Source organism: Periophthalmus magnuspinnatus, chromosome 3 (assembly GCF_009829125.3).
Source record: "Periophthalmus magnuspinnatus isolate fPerMag1 chromosome 3, fPerMag1.2.pri, whole genome shotgun sequence".
NCBI classification, from domain to species: Eukaryota; Metazoa; Chordata; class Actinopteri; order Gobiiformes; family Gobiidae; genus Periophthalmus; species Periophthalmus magnuspinnatus.
The window spans coordinates 176,996-193,508 of NC_047128.1; the positions used below are offsets into that span (position 1 = coordinate 176,996).

At 46.8% G+C, this 16,513-nt stretch overlaps 1 protein-coding gene across 4 annotated transcripts; it reads left to right on the forward strand.

Annotated features, from left to right (window-relative positions):
• Nucleotides 1-2,571: 2,571 nt before the first annotated feature.
• Nucleotides 2,572-12,860, forward strand: rbb4l (retinoblastoma binding protein 4, like). Of its 4 annotated transcripts, none has more exons than XM_033990701.2 (13): nt 2,572-2,729; nt 4,139-4,283; nt 4,562-4,707; nt 5,530-5,571; nt 6,349-6,522; nt 6,616-6,731; nt 7,497-7,657; nt 8,014-8,140; nt 8,831-8,908; nt 8,988-9,064; nt 9,165-9,222; nt 9,550-9,660; nt 10,778-12,860. In XM_033990701.2, exons 1-13 carry the CDS (start codon nt 2,714-2,716, stop codon nt 10,844-10,846), a joined length of 1,320 nt encoding a protein of 439 aa, XP_033846592.1. In that variant the 5' UTR covers nt 2,572-2,713; the 3' UTR covers nt 10,847-12,860. The 4 variants fall into 4 exon arrangements, with proteins under 4 accessions (XP_033846592.1, XP_055085244.1, XP_033846600.1 ...); XM_055229269.1 differs by having other exon boundaries at nt 5,533-5,571; XM_033990709.2 differs by lacking the exon at nt 5,530-5,571 and having other exon boundaries at nt 6,346-6,522.
• The last annotated feature ends 3,653 nt before the right edge of the window (nt 12,861-16,513 follow it).

The following is a 16,513-nucleotide window of genomic DNA, read 5'->3' on the forward strand; positions in this document are numbered from 1 at the left end:
CCCCCTACTGCCCCAGCACAGACACTACAGCCACCTACTGCCCCAGCACAGACACTACTGCCCAGCACAGACACTACAGCCCCCTACTGCCCCGGCACAGACACTACAGCCCCCTACTGCCCCAGCACAGACACTACTGCCCCAGCACAGCCCCCTACTGCCCCGGCACAGACACTACAGCCCCCTACTGCCCCGGCACAGACACTACAGCCACCTACAGTCACAGCACAGACACTACAGCCCCCTACTGCCCCGGCACAGACACTACAGCCCCCTACTGCCCCGGCACAGACACTACAGCCCCCTACTGCCCCAGCACAGACACTACTGCCCCAGCACAGCCCCCTACTGCCCCGGCACAGACACTACAGCCACCTACTGCCCCGGCACAGACACTACAGCCACCTACTGCCCCAGCACAGACACTACAGCCCCCTACTGCCCCGGCACAGACGCTACAGCCCCCTACTGCCCCGGCACAGACGCTACAGCCCCCTACTGCCCCGGCACAGACGCTACAGCCCCCTACTGCCCCAGCACAGACGCTACAGCCCCCTACTGCCCCAGCACAGACACTACAGCACAGACACTACAGCCCCCTACTGCCCCAGCACAGACACTACAGCACAGACACTACAGCCCCCTACTGCCCCGGCACAGACACTACAGCCCCCTACTGCCCCAGCACAGACACTACAGCCCCCTACTGCCCCGGCACAGACACTACAGCCCCCTACTGCCCCGGCACAGACACTACAGCCCCCTACTGCCCCAGCACAGACACTACAGCCCCCTACAGTCACAGCACAGACACTACAGCCCCCTACTGCCCCAGCACAGACACTACAGCCCGCTACTGCCCCGGCACAGACACTACAGCCCCCTACAGTCACAGCACAGACACTACAGCCCGCTACTGCTACTGCCCCAGCACAGACACTACAGCCCCCTACAGTCACAGCACAGACACTACAGCCCGCTACTGCTACTGCCCCAGCACAGACACTACAGCCCCCTACTGCCCCAGCACAGACACTACAGCCCGCTACTGCCCCGGCACAGACACTACAGCCCCCTACTGCCCCGGCACAGACACTACTGCCCCCTACAGTCACAGCACAGACACTACAGCCCGCTACTGCTACTGCCCCAGCACAGACACTACAGCCCCCTACTGCCCCGGCACAGACACTACAGCCCCCTACTGCCCCGGCACAGACACTACTGCCCCCTACAGTCACAGCACAGACACTACAGCCCGCTACTGCTACTGCCCCAGCACAGACACTACAGCCCCCTACTGCCCCAGCACAGACACTACAGCCCCCTACTGCCCCGGCACAGACACTACAGCCCCCTACTGCCCCGGCACAGACACTACAGCCCCCTACAGTCACAGCACAGACACTACAGCCCCCTACAGTCACAGCACAGACACTACAGCCCCCTACTGCCCCAGCACAGACACTACAGCCCCCTACTGCCCCAGCACAGACACTACAGCCCGCTACTGCTACTGCCCCAGCACAGACACTACAGCCCCCTACTGCCCCGGCACAGACACTACAGCCCCCTACTGCCCCGGCACAGACACTACTGCCCCCTACAGTCACAGCACAGACACTACAGCCCGCTACTGCTACTGCCCCAGCACAGACACTACAGCCCCCTACTGCCCCAGCACAGACACTACAGCCCCCTACTGCCCCGGCACAGACACTACAGCCCCCTACTGCCCCGGCACAGACACTACAGCCCCCTACAGTCACAGCACAGACACTACAGCCCCCTACAGTCACAGCACAGACACTACAGCCCCCTACAGTCACACAGGAACAACAGAGGGACAACAGAGGGACCACAGAGGGACAACAGAGGGACAACAGAAGGACTACATTCATTTTAAGGTTTTGAGTCGGTGCAGTGTTGATTTGTTGTTGCACATAAACATTGCACTTTTGACACAAATGAACACAACTTTATAAAATATTTTAGCTGCAAAACTTTTCACAAAATCTTCATTTCCCACTTAACTGAAGTGTCACCACAAAGAAGGTGTGGTGTAGAGTGTTTACAGAAAAAGTGGGAGGGGCAGAATTTAATAGTCAAAAGAGCTACATTTCCATGGAAACAAGCAGGTGGAGCCCTTCCTACATACAGCCAAAATAAGAGTCAGGTTTGTGGAGATGCAAGCCCTGCTCACAGTGAAAAGACAGGTTTTTCAGTGCAATAAAAATATCCAAAATAATAACAATAAAAGTCATGCTTTCATTTAGTATATCATTTGGCTGAAATGAAAATTGTCCAGAGTGTAACAGTGTGTACCCCCAGTGTAGAGCTGTTCTGTAGATGGAAACATCCCATTCACACAAACACTGAAGGAGGTGGAAGTGTCTTGCCCAAGGACACAAGGACAGTGCTTAAGTGATGAGGGGATCAAAAGTGTCTTATCAAACCAACAGACAACATTATCTATATAAATAACACTTTTATTTGTTTAATCGCCCTCACGGTCCCTCCTCGTGCGCATTATCAGCTCATACATATTCAGCGCGCCTCCATCTGCGCATGCGCCGTACGTGCGGACTGATTCCGCGCTGAAAAGGAAGAAAGCTGCGATTCAACCCAAACACCAGGAGCTGAGAAAACTGCACCGATCCGCCCCGGGACGACTCTGCCTCTGCTGACACCGCGCCCCACGCCTCCCGGGAACATGGCCGATAAAGACGGTATTAAACTTTAAAAGAGCGAAGTAAAAGCACAAAGTACAGTGGCCCGGAGGCCCTCGTGCGTCAGGCTAATGCTAACAACAATGCTAACAACACGTTAGCATCTGTGAGCAGAGCCGGTGAATACACCACAAAATACCACAAAACACGTCCAGAATACGCTTTTAAAGTAACTGTAGTCTGAGTACACTTACTCTTACATGTGGAAGTATCAGAGTACAGTTATTTTACTAAAATCAAAAGAAAACACTGCACATGATGACAGAATGTAGGTTCAGACCGAACAGAATCAGAGAGAAATCTAAAGCTCAGCTCCTGACGTGAAGCAGGAGAGGTTTAAACTGATAAATAAACAGAACAAACAGTAAAACAAACATGAAGCTGATTTTAATCCTGTGGAGCGTTTTTACTCTAATTTAAATGTGACTCTGTAAAAGTATTCAGAGTATTCAGAACACAGGATTCTGATGGGACCATGGACCAAAACATGTTACAAAACGCACTTTACAGCAGATGTTCAGTATTCTGTGACTAAATACATGTTCACAGTATTCTTCCATCTGTCTGTGGATTTGGGTTCCCTCCTGAAGCTGTTTTATGATCTGAACTCACATCTGAACAGGTTTGGTCTGTTCTGTTTCCCCTAAAGGCCTGTTTTACAGGTAGTGTTTTTACACTACAAAATGGGATCATCAGCTCTACCACTTTATATTTTTGGAAGAACAGAAATTAACTGAGGCTATGGACATGAGATTGGAAGGTTTATCCTGAGACGTCACACTCTTGTCCCAGTAAATAGTTTGATAATCATTTTTCCTCTTTGACAATTTTTCCCATTACAAACAAAAATGGGTGACGTGTCTTGCCCAAAGACACAGCAGCAGGATACAGTAGTCAGAAGCAGGGATCAAACTACTGTCACTGAGATGAAGGATGTGGTTTACTTGCTGTCATTTAGATGAGATGTATAGAGAAAAAGTGCAGGTTGTACAGTTCATTCACACATTCATACACAGTGCACACACACACTGGGGGCCAGGGGGGTTAAGTGTCTTGCCCGAGGACACGACGACAGCATTTATCTGTTGGAGCTGGATTCGCACCACCAACCTGTGGGTTAAGGGATCTGACCACTACCAGTGATGTTTATGTCGAGAGTGGGATTCAAAACACCAACGAAACTATCGCCCAGATAAAACTGAAGAAATGACATTTATAGGACAATTTATGACCTTTTGTGAACAGATTTGATAATATATAAACAACAGTGTTGATCTGTGGGATCTAAATTGCTGCTGTCGAGTACGGACCATCTTCCTTAATATTAAAATTGAGTTTGAAATTGAAACTTTTGGATACTTCCTCTAAGATTTTAAACTGTATTAAACTTTTATTAAATGTCTCTTTAGTGTACGATGACGCGGTGGAGGAACGAGTGATAAACGAGGAGTATAAGATCTGGAAGAAGAACACTCCGTTTCTGTATGACCTGGTGATGACTCACGCCCTCGAGTGGCCGAGTCTGACGGTGCAGTGGCTCCCCGACGTCAGCAGGTATGTCCTTACACCTCCTGTACAGCCTGTGGTATCTCAGACTGAAGTACCTGAGGGAGTGTGACGCCTCCCACAGCTTCAGCTCAGACGAAGCTCCTCAGATAAAGGAAACAATGTGACTGCATGGTTTGATTGTACATGGCTCTTTATATGTATTTTTATTGCTTTTATGACAGTCTAGTTGAAATGCATTTGGATCATGTTTATAGTAGTAGCAGTAGTAGTAGTAGTAGTAGTAGCAGTACTAGTATTATCTTGACCCCTGTTTTCTGGTCCAGACCGGAGGGTAAGGACTATACAGTGCACAGGCTGGTTCTGGGCACTCACACGTCAGATGAACAGAACCATCTGGTCATCGCCAGCGTCCAGGTGCCCAACGACGACGCCCAGTTCGACGCATCGCACTACGACAGCGAGAAGGGAGGTGAGTACGGCGGCGCCTCCACTCGCCCTGAACACAGTCTTTACTTCAGTTCTATTTACGCCTTTTTTTTTTAGCACAAGTCGTACTCAACGTCATTCAAAGTGCTCTTAAATTTAGCCGTCTGTCTCCATGGAGATGGATGACGCAGCCAGGCCCAGGTACAGGTCAGCTCTATGAAGAGGCGACCTCAATCATAGTTGGAATACATGTTTTTCAAGGCATAAAAACACTTGTAGTTGAATAAATGCCTGTAGATAACTTAATGCCTCATTTTGGAACATTCCAGGTAAAGCAAAAACATCTCCAAAATGATGAGTTTGCAGCAGCAGGTACAGAGAGAGAGGACACAGTTTTTACACAGAAAGTGAATTGGAGCCAGAGTCGAAGGAGCAGGAAGTGCGCTTATAACCACTTCCTGTTTGGAACAAAGCCGTTAGCGCGTTAGCAATGTCCATTTATATAAACAGTCTATGGTTTAGACACATTTTATACATAGGACTGAACTAAAGATTATGTGTTTTATGAGGCCTCTTGTCTATTTGTGTTGTTTTTATTTTGAGGCCTCATGTTTGTGTTTTTATTGAGGCCTCATATTCGTTGTGTTTTTTGAGGCCTCATATTCATTGTTTTTTTTAAGGTCTCATGTTTATGTGTTTTTTTGAGGCCTCATGTATGTTGTGTTTTTTTGAGGCCTCATATTCGTTGTGTTTTTTTGAGGCCTCATGTATGTTGTGTTTTTTTGAGGCCTCATATTCGTTGTGTTTTTTGAGGCCTCATGTTTTTGCGGGGCCTCAGTCTAAGCTCGTGCTCTCTCTCTTCCAGCAGGTATGTTGATGGATGAGCAGCTTCTCTCTTCTCTCTGCGGTTTGTTCCTTTGTTCTGTATCATGTTTGTCCAATACAAGGTAAACGCTAACCCAAAACATCAGGCACTTTAAGCTCATCTAGTCCTGTGGCTCCTGGGGGTGTGACGCTAACTGTAGGCACTGCTCTGTCTGAGGCTTTGTTAGACTTAAATCTGAGCTTTGTTTTAACACAATCTGACCAGAAAGAACTGATTTATCTGGACTACAACAGGTGAAACAAGTCCAAGTCAAATAAGATTACAGTCGCTAGCTAGCATTAGCATTAGCATTAGCCAACAGTTTTTCACCTTTTGTGTAAAATCAAACTCATAAACAGGACGATGAGCTCGGACTGACCACAGGCTCCTGAAATATTGTTATTTTTCTTGAGTTTTCAGACTTGCCTTAAAACTTGTTTTGGCAGCGTTTTGCTAATTTGTGCATTGTGTCTCTATGGAAACAGCTGAACATTCTGCCATAGAGATACATGTAGAACACCCCCAGTGTGACGATACTGCAAAGTGTCAGTAGGAACTAAAACACTCCATTTGAAAGAAATGCTTCTCTAGATAGAATTATTTAAGTTGTGATGTGGGTCGAGGGACGTTGGGAAATATTCGAGTCACTGCCAACGCACACATCTGTAAAAAAACAACTGTAATGACAAATTAGCTTTTATTTTATAGAAAAAATCTACAAATTTATAAAACTATGATCATCTGACATCTACAGAACCAAACCATTCACAAATATATCATTTTAATCATTTATTTCCTGATGTTTTTGTGTCTCTTCAGAATTCGGAGGCTTCGGTTCGGTCAGTGGAAAAATAGAGATTGAGATAAAGATAAACCACGAAGGAGAAGTGAACCGAGCCCGATACATGCCCCAGAACCCCGTCATCATCGCCACCAAGACGCCCACGTCAGACGTGCTGGTGTTTGACTACACCAAGCACCCCTCCAAACCAGGTATGGGAGCAGGCGGGAGGAGCGGGCGGACTGTCCTGATGACCTGATGACCTGACTGTCCTGATGACCTGACTGTCCTGCTGTGTCCCTCAGACCCGAGTGGAGAGTGCTCTCCTGACCTGCGGCTCAAAGGTCATCAGAAAGAAGGATACGGCCTCTCCTGGAACCCCAACCTCAGCGGGAACCTCCTCAGCGCCTCCGACGATCACGTGAGCGTCCTACAGTTTGACACTTTGACAATAGAATAAACAATAGAAGTGCCTTTTTTATGGCTCTGATCCGATACTTGGCCTCGGTGTACTCACTGATACTAGTGCGATACCACAGAAGCCGACTGAGGCGACTTCAAGAGCAGAAATAAGTGTAGTAAAAGTCTGTTTCTAAAGATCATCTGGAAGAATAAATGAGGTTGTGAGACTGAAGCGTCGGAGACACGTGTGTCTCTCCTGATGAGCTCGGCGGGTTTAACCATTTTCACTTTGTTCCACAGAGGTGGATAAAAACAGCAGTGATCCTCAGAGCACATGGATCATTAGAGTCGCAGAGTAAACAAACCCTGTGCTGCACTGTTGTGGCATTAGCGTTGTTGTTGTGTGTTAGCTCTATTGTCGCGTGTCAGCGGCGTTGTCGGGGTGGACTCTGGAGTTATTTTATTAAGTTGAGCGTCCACTCCAAAGTCTAAATGAATTAACTGATCTAAGAGTGAACACAAATGTGTTTCCTGTCAGTATCGGTTTTCAGAGTCTGCAGAGCCTCCACAGTCTGCACTAAACCTGCTCTGTGCATTAGCATTAGCATTAGCATTAGCATTAGCTGCATGTATCTATGACTCTTCTTTCTGAGAGTTATGGGATCAGGGATTTGATCTGAGTCCTCAACGATACGATACCTGAAAAACGTGTGATATCGGAGCTTTTGCAGATTCCAGTATCAGAACGAGCCTAAACACAACGTAAACATTTGTTTGTTTGTAGACGATCTGCCTGTGGGACATCGGCGCGGCGCCAAAAGAGGGAAAAGTGGTGGACGCCAAGACCATCTTCACGGGACACACTGCGGTGGTGGAGGACGTGTCCTGGCACCTGCTGCACGAGTCTCTGTTTGGATCTGTGGCCGACGATCAGAAGCTCATGATGTGAGGAAATAAAGAAACATCAGACACACACAAACAGACACACGCACACACAGACATGCACACCCCCACACACCCCCACACCGACACACACCCTGACACACAAACACACGCACACACAGACACACGCGCACACACAGACGCACACACCCCGACACGCACACCCCGACCCCCCCCCCCCCCCACACACACACACACACACACACACACACACACACACGAGTCCAAACTGCAGATTTTCACATTTGTAAAATTCAAACATTTGTATAAATCACAGCTGAGACGTGTGGACATATAAACATGTTTGTCCTGCGTTTGTCCCGCGTTTGTCCCGTGTCTGACTCTGGGTCTGTTCTCAGTTGGGACACACGCTCCAACAACACGTCCAAAGCGAGTCACGCCGTGGACGCTCACACGGCCGAGGTCAACTGTCTGAGCTTCAACCCCTACAGCGAGTTCATCCTCGCCACGGGCTCCGCAGACAAGGTACGCTGAGGGACGGGTCAAATGCACGCCGCGCTGAGGGACAGGTCAAGTGCACGCCACGTTGAGGGACGGGTCAAGTGCACGCCGCGCTGAGGGACAGGTCAAGTGCACGCCACGTTGAGGGACGGGTCAAATACACGCCATGCTGAGGGACGGGTCAATTGCACGCCGCTGCCCTGAGGGATGGGTCAATTGCACGCCGCTGCCCTGAGGGACGGGTCAAATGCACGCCGCGCTGAGGGACGGGTCAAATGCACGCCGCATTGAGGGACGGGTCAAGTGCACACCACCGCGCTGAGGGGCGGGTCAAGTGCACACCGCGCTGAGGGACGGGTCAAGTGCAGGCCGCATTGAGGGACGGGTCAAGTGTACCTCGCACTGAGGGGCGGGTCAAGTGCACACCACCGCGCTGAGGGGCGGGTCAAGTGCACACCGCGCTGAGGGACGGGTCAAGTGCACGCCGCCGCACTGAGGGACGGGTCAAGTGCACACCACCGCGCTGAGGGACAGGTCAAATGCAGAACACGCTGAGGGACGGGTCAAGTTTTTAAGCTAATTCTCAGAGGCCAGAGCTGAGTTTCACTGTCACAGCAGCTAGCATGCTAACAGTGCTAATGCTACATGCTAAAGGGGTTAATCTTCTGGACTTTTCCGTTTGTTAAAGTTGTTCTTTCTGTTGTTTTTCCTCAGACTGTTGCATTGTGGGATTTGAGAAACCTCAAACTGAAGCTTCACTCGTTTGAATCGCACAAAGATGAAATATTCCAGGTTAGATCTTTATAAATAACATTTTAACCTCAGAACTCGCCTCATTCTCCAAAACTAAACTCCGTCCGTTTGGCTCCAGGTGCAGTGGTCTCCTCACAACGAGACCATCCTGGCGTCCAGCGGCACCGACCGGCGCCTCAACGTGTGGGACCTGAGGTCAGACCCGTTTAAACTTTATTCTGAAACATGAAACACCACTTGTTTTTTTACTTTGACCCGTTTGGACGAAGTTGTTCACTGAGTTTGATCTTCACAGTAAAATCGGAGAGGAGCAGTCGGCAGAAGACGCAGAGGACGGGCCCCCGGAGCTCCTGGTGACGCCTCATTTATTTAAATCATTAAGATTAAATGTTTATGTGAATTAGAGCTGGGAATCACAGGATCCCTCTAGATTCGATTCTCGATACACGGCTCACGATATTCGATATTTTACTGTTTAAGAACCAAAACATTTTAGCAACAGTGTTTCTTTGTGCAGCCACGACGTGTGTGAAGTTAATAAGAAATAAATCTGTTTTGATCATAAAAGTAAAATAGTCTTGGCGATAAATCGAAACAGCGGCCTGATGTGTATCGATACGTCAGCGCGTGGAGTATCGCGATATTTGGATGTTTCTGTGACGTAAATGTGTTTCCTCCAGTTCATTCACGGCGGACACACGGCGAAGATCTCAGACTTCTCCTGGAACCCGAACGAGCCCTGGGTCATCTGCTCCGTGTCCGAGGACAACATCATGCAAGTGTGGCAGATGGTCAGTACCATGTCCCAGAATGCACTGCTCTGACCCGTGCAAAACTCCCAGAATGCACTGCTCTGACCTGTTCTGTTTCATCACACACAGACCTGGAGCTGTGTTTTGTTTCATTCTCACATGTTTAACACAAACTCTTCAAATTGAAAACACTCTGTTCCACCTTGTGATGTCATCATGTGGTGATACAGGAAGTGCTCCACTGTGTTTTTAAACTCCACACACCTTCATTTATAGAATCATTTGGATCATTTCAGTCCTGGAGTTGTCTCTTATCTCGACTGAACTAAAGGTAAAAGGAGCTGTTAAAACTCCCACTTGATGACATCACAAGGTGGAGCAGAGCGTTTTGAGCTTTGCAGATGTGACTTAAACGTGTGAATGAAACAAAACACAACTCCAGGTCTGTTTTTGAGGAAACAGCGTTAGGACATGGATTAAAGTATGAAACGGGAGGTTTAAACGCCGTTGATTCTTTGTTTTTGTTTTACTCACTAAAAACTCTGTGGGGAAAAAATACGAGAAAAAGTTGTAATTCCTCCAGGTACAGACACAAGTGGTTTCCTCTACTTATTATTTATTATTATATTTATTGATTATTAGCATCTTAAACATGAATCCAAATAAATTCACCTGTGAAAACTAAAACACAGACAAAATAATTCACTTAATAAAAAAAATGAAAATAAAACAGACAAAAACTACATCTTTAATTATAATGATCTGTTTTAATCCTGTCACTTTTCTTCTACGTGTCCAGCCTCCGTGTGTACTGACCTCACACTGCACTACTCCGCCCCCTAGTGACACTTCACAAAATTACATCAAAATAATATTATACACATGAAACACATAAAAACTCAAATGTAACAGTCGTAAAAGTTGAACATCACAGATGCTTTGGTCATTCACTCACAGCCACAGCTGCCCCGGGACAGACTGACCCATGTGACCTCCACCAAACACCACCTCAGTCACAGCAAACGCTTCACAAATGGGATTTTATTTTTTTGGCGTAGTCCAGAGAGTTTGTGAATGAGACGAGAGCAGATCTGAGAAGGTTCATTTTGAGTCTGGTGTTTTTTATTCATGACATAATCTTCTGAATCCTTTTTAGGCCGAGAACATCTACAACGACGAGGAGACGGACACGCCCGCCTCAGAGCTCGAAGCACAGGGCTCTTAAACCCCAGACCTGCCCCCGTATCTGCCCCCGCCCCCAAACCTGCCCCCGTATCTGCCCCTGCCCCCACACCTGCCCCACACCTGCCCCACACCTGCCCCACCTGGATCTCATCTGCAGTTTACTCTAACAAACTCCTCTAGATCTGCATGGACTCTGCCCCAAACGCCTCGACACCGCCCCCTGCAGGTACAAAGACATTACAGCACTTGTTTCAGTTCAGTGAGCTCCGCACGCTCGAGCTCGCCGCGCCCGGGCCCGCCGCCGCGCTCGGGCTCGCCGTGCCCGGTCCCGCCGCGCTCGGCTCGTTGTGACGGCGGCGTGTGTGCGTTTTGTTGTGATGATGTTTTTAAGTTTGAGGTTCGTTCGGTTCAAATTGATTCTATTTTCTTATTGGCGACTGCAGCTGTTAAAAAATCAATACAATGTAAAAAATATATATAAACAAAATAAACATGTTGAAGTATTTTGCATTTTTAAAACGACTCAAACTATTTTAAGACTAAAACACAGAAGGTGGAGATGTTTGTGTTGAACCAGTGACACGAGGTTGAGTTTTTTCATTTTGTCCCATTTGAGGAAAAGTGTTTTTGTCAGAGCTGAAACTTTGCTGCTCGAGAAAACGTCACACCTCAGTGTTCAGATCAGACGCGCCGAGAACAGAAACAGCGTCTGTGAAACGTGGACAGGATCGTTTCACAGGAGACGCCGTTTCTGTTCTACAAAACAAAATGGCTGATGGAGGAAACAGTATTGACCTGGAGTGACGTCTGCACAGATCAGGACGCGCCGATATGGATTAAATAAAAAATAAAAACATGTCAATACTGATACTCGATCTTTGACCTGCTGCTGTGGCCGATACCGATATTTTACTTTTAAAATTCCACAATGAGACTCACAAAATGAATTTATCTGGGATTTAAAATCATTTGTCACATTTGTGTAAAAATCCAGACTCTTAAATCTTTTAACTCCTGTTTCCATTTTGACTCATTTTTTGTTCAAAAAGAGAAAGAGGAAAAACATCTGCATCACAGACGGAGTTTAACAAAGAGATTTAACAAATAAATAAATCATCTAAATAAATGTGATTGTATTTAGATCGTTACCTGGTCTGACGCCAAAACACTCGCCAGAATGTTTGGAAACAAAGATGGAAATCAAAATGGAGGAAAGTCAATATTTTTCAACCTTTTATTGGGTTAAAATGTATTTTAAAAATCTAAATCCACAACATAAAGTTTTGACTGGATGAAACGGAGTCTGAAACGACACAGATCTGTTCAATGTTATGAACTGACTTTTAATTAATTAATCCTGCGAGTGCGTCTGCGTTTTTAAAGTTCATTCACTTTTTTAAGATGCTTCACCTTTGAAGCCAAGAAAAAAATGATACAACCCAAAAACACATTTTTGCCTCATGAATCTTAAATTAAAAATGATACAAAAAGAAGACGTCAAGTTGTAATTTGAAACACCAGATGGCGCCAAAACTCAGCACGACTTTAGGACTTTATAGGAACAAGATGGCCGCCTGTTTATCCTTTCACTCGTTCAGCTGTTTTCACCCGTTCACCTGTTCATTTGTTCACCTGTTTTCACTCGTTCACTCGTGCCCCTCCTTTTGGCTCAAACCTTCAGACGTTTCAGTCGTTCGTTTCCTTCGGTCGTTCGTTTCCTTCGGTCGTTCGTTTCCTTCGGTCGTTCGTTTCCTTCGGTCGTTCGTTTCCTTCGGTCGTTCGTTTCCTTCGGTCGTTCGTTTCCTTCGGTCGTTCGTTTCCTTCGGTCGTTCGTTTCCTTCGGTCGTTCGTTTCCTTCAGTCGAGGTGCTGAAACGTTCTGAGCTGCTTTGTTTTCAGGTACAAATCTCTTCAGTATTGTTGACGTTTGAGTGTGAGGTCAGAGGTCAGAGGTCAGAACACACAGGTCGATTCCCCTGTTTCTGTTGTTACATAATGTGAATCGTTTTGTTCTTTGCTTCAAAAAAATGCAATAAAATTTTAACTTTTCAATAATTTTGTGTTTGTTTTGGAAAAAATCTGCTCCACCGTTCATCAGTCTGTTTACATGAATGTTAGCATAGACAGAGCTAACGTGCTAGCATAGTCTGTTTATATAATGGACAGAGCTAACGTGCTAGCATAGTCTGTTTATATAACGGACAGAGCTAACGTGCTAGCATAGTCTGTTTATATAATGGACAGAGCTAACGTGCTAGCATAGTCTGTTTATATAATGGACAGAGCTAACGTGCTAGCATAGTCTGTTTATATAATGGACAGAGCTAACGTGCTAGCATAGTCTGTTTACATAATGGGACAGTGCTAGCTCTAAGGCGCTAACATAAACTAGACCCATTATAAATTATAGAAGATTTGACCGTTCCTGGATTTTAAAGCCAAGATCAGAGTAAAACTGTTCAAAAAGTTCCAGTTTCGTCCAGTGAATGGGACAGTTTCAGTTTTGAAGGACACATTAAGTCAAAACACTCAGTTCATATATTAGTTTAAATACTGTTTGATTTGATGCTTAAACACTGAAATCTTTATAATATTTCTTCTTTTAAAGTCGACATTGTGTCTGAATAACTGGAGGCAGTTGAGGTTTTACAGAAACTAATTTACAGACGAGGACGAGACTCGAGGCTGAAAACAGACCAGAGCAGTCGGACAGAAGTGAAAGAAGAAGGAGCCGAGGATGAACCTGCTCAAAGACTCAGATTTACATAAAAAACACACACTCTCACACACACCCCCACTCACACACACATACACACACACAGACACACCCCCTCACACAAACACCTTCAAACATTCACACACACTGGGGCGAGGGGGGTTAAGTGTCTTGCCCAAGGACACAACAGCTTTCACCTGTGGGACCTGGAGTCGCACCGACGACCTGTGGGTCAGTGGATAAACAGTTGACGCCCCCAGGTCCCAGGTTACTGATCAGATCTGTGAAGAGGCGAGCCTGCTTACAGTAAGAATGTTGTTTTTTCTGATGTATTTTTAGCCACAAGTAAGACTGAGGCGTGTAATGCCACACTGTGGAACATCTCCATGGAGACGAGTGGGTGGGGTCATGTTTATTCTGTGTTCGTGTTTATGAGGAGGCAAAGTCCACCAGATAAAACATGAGACGTTTTTATGTTGGAAACTACAAAACTTTATTGAAAAGCTCGACAGGACGACAGGTGTGTGGCGCAATCTGTAGTAAAAATAGTTCTGACCCCTCAGTGACCCCTCAGTGACCCCTCAGCTCGACTCCTGCAGAGGTAGATCAGAATTACCTGAGTCTAATCCGGGACAAAGCAGAAACATGAGGAAAAGAACATTAAATTAAAATGAGGTGGTTTCTGGCTCAAAGGTCAGATCTGACCTCCGCCATTTTGAAGATGTAAAGTCCCATAATGCACTGCTCTGCTCTAACTGTCTGGGTTAAGTTCTTGTTTAATTCTGTGACACTATAAATATATTTTCTTATTTGCTAAACTAAAACATAAATTCTTGGCTGAACTTTGCCAAAACCTTTGAACAAACGAATAATCTTCATTTTCTGGTCCAAAGCCTCGACTGTGGATTTAAACAAAATACAAAACTTTATCCACTTTGAAAATGATTTGACAGAAACAGTTTGAACCGAAAAAAAAGTACAAATAAAATTAAGGAATGAAGAGACAAAAACAGCTCTGAAGATTTACACTTTAAATATTCACCTTTAAACTGAGCAACAAGCGCCGGAGCCTCCACCGGGAGAGCCTCCACCGGGGGGCGCTGCTCCACCGGGAGAGCCTCCACCAGGGGGCGCCGCTCCACCGGGAGAGCCTCCACCGGGGGGCGCCGCTCCACCGGGGGGCGCTGCTCCACCGGGGAGAGCCTCCACCGGGAGAGCCTCCACCAGGGGGCGCTGCTCCACCGGGGAGAGCCTCCACCGGGAGAGCCTCCACCAGGGGGCGCTGCTCCACCGGGGAGAGCCTCCACCGGGAGAGCCTCCACCAGGGGGCGCTGCTCCACCGGGAGGCGCCGCTCCACCGGGGGGCGCCGCTCCACCGGGAGAGCCTCCACCGGGGGGCGCCGCTCCACCGGGGGGCGCCGCTCCACCAGGGAGAGAGCCTCCACCAGGGGGAGAGCCTCCACCAGGGGGAGAGCCTCCACCAGGGGTAACCGCTCCTGTGTCTGAGGTTTTTGCAGTCACACAAAAATCCAGACAGATCAGACACTGGTCAGAGCTGCGGGTGGTGAAGGGTCAGGGGTCAGAGGTTGGGGTCATGTCAAACACAGGACACTTCTGTGTTTACAAAGGTACATCTTTCTGTCAATGCTAATGCTAAAGCTAAAGCTACCTTCGATTAAAACATTAAATGAAACAAAATTAAATTTGTTGTCAGGACGACTCAGTTATTTTCTGGTGTAGATTATTTCAGTCTGTAAATATTATGCTCCGACGTTAGCATTAGCATTAGCCCCAACACACACACACTCCTTATAAACACGAGCTCCAGTGACGTTTTCCTCACCTTGTAAGTTTAACCCTGACCTCTGACCCACCCACAGCTGTGACCTTAGTCTCCTGACCTCTGACCCGCCCACAGCTCTGTGACCTTAGTCTCCTGACCTCTGACCCGCCCACAGCTCTGTGACCTTAGTCTCCTGACCTCTGACCTGCCCACAGCTCTGTGACCTTAGTCTCCTGACCTTTGACCCACCCACAGCTCTGTGACCTTAGTCTCCTGACCTTTGACCCACCCACAGCTCTGTGACCTTAGTCTCCTGACCTTTGACCTGCCCACAGCTCTGTCCACTGTCTGATCTTTCAGGGTTTAGCGTTTTTTGCAGTGGAGCTAAAATCAGACACATTGCGCTGGAGCTAGCCGTTAGCCGTTAGCCGCTAGCCTTGTGCCCAGAGCCAATTTTGACTGAATCAACCAAGACCGACCACATCTGCTCCTCTGACATGAAAACCTTTTATTAAAGTAGAAACTTTCACATTTAAACAAACCAAACGTGTCATTATCTGGAATTATCTGGACTTTTCATTGATTCGATTTGAAAAAAACATGAGAATGTGTCACTTTGAGCAGGAATCGAACGTGAAGCTGATTCTGATTCTTTAAAGTCCCGGGTCCAGTCCTGGTCTGGATTTGGTCGTGTGGATGTGAGTTTGATGCTGGGTTGGTCAAGATTTAAAGAGTTTTATTTAAATTTGACATAAAATTGTAAGATGTTTAGACGACACATTTGAGAATCACGAGACCAGACGCTCTAAAGGGAAAGGCCATGATGCAACAACTGAATAAAAAACAAACTGGAGGAACTTTGAGATTCTATGAAATTACAACTAAATCGATTAAGTGCCTTCAGTGAAACCAAAGTATTAAAAAAGTCCTTGGACCTGCGTTTGTGCAGAACGAGACCAGCCGAGCCTCAGAACCCAACAAGTGCGAACGCAACACCCATTTATGCTCCGCTTTTAAAAGAAACGGCAGAAAAGACACAACAACCCAAAACATACCCCCAAAATCACCCAAAAAGTACAACTGCTACCATAGATTTCCCGTGGGATTAGAGCTTCAAATAAACGACGATTCACAGAAAATACTTCTGTCATTTAGGGTTAAATTCTTTACAAAATATGACTTTTTATATTCAAATGTAACTTTGTTTAG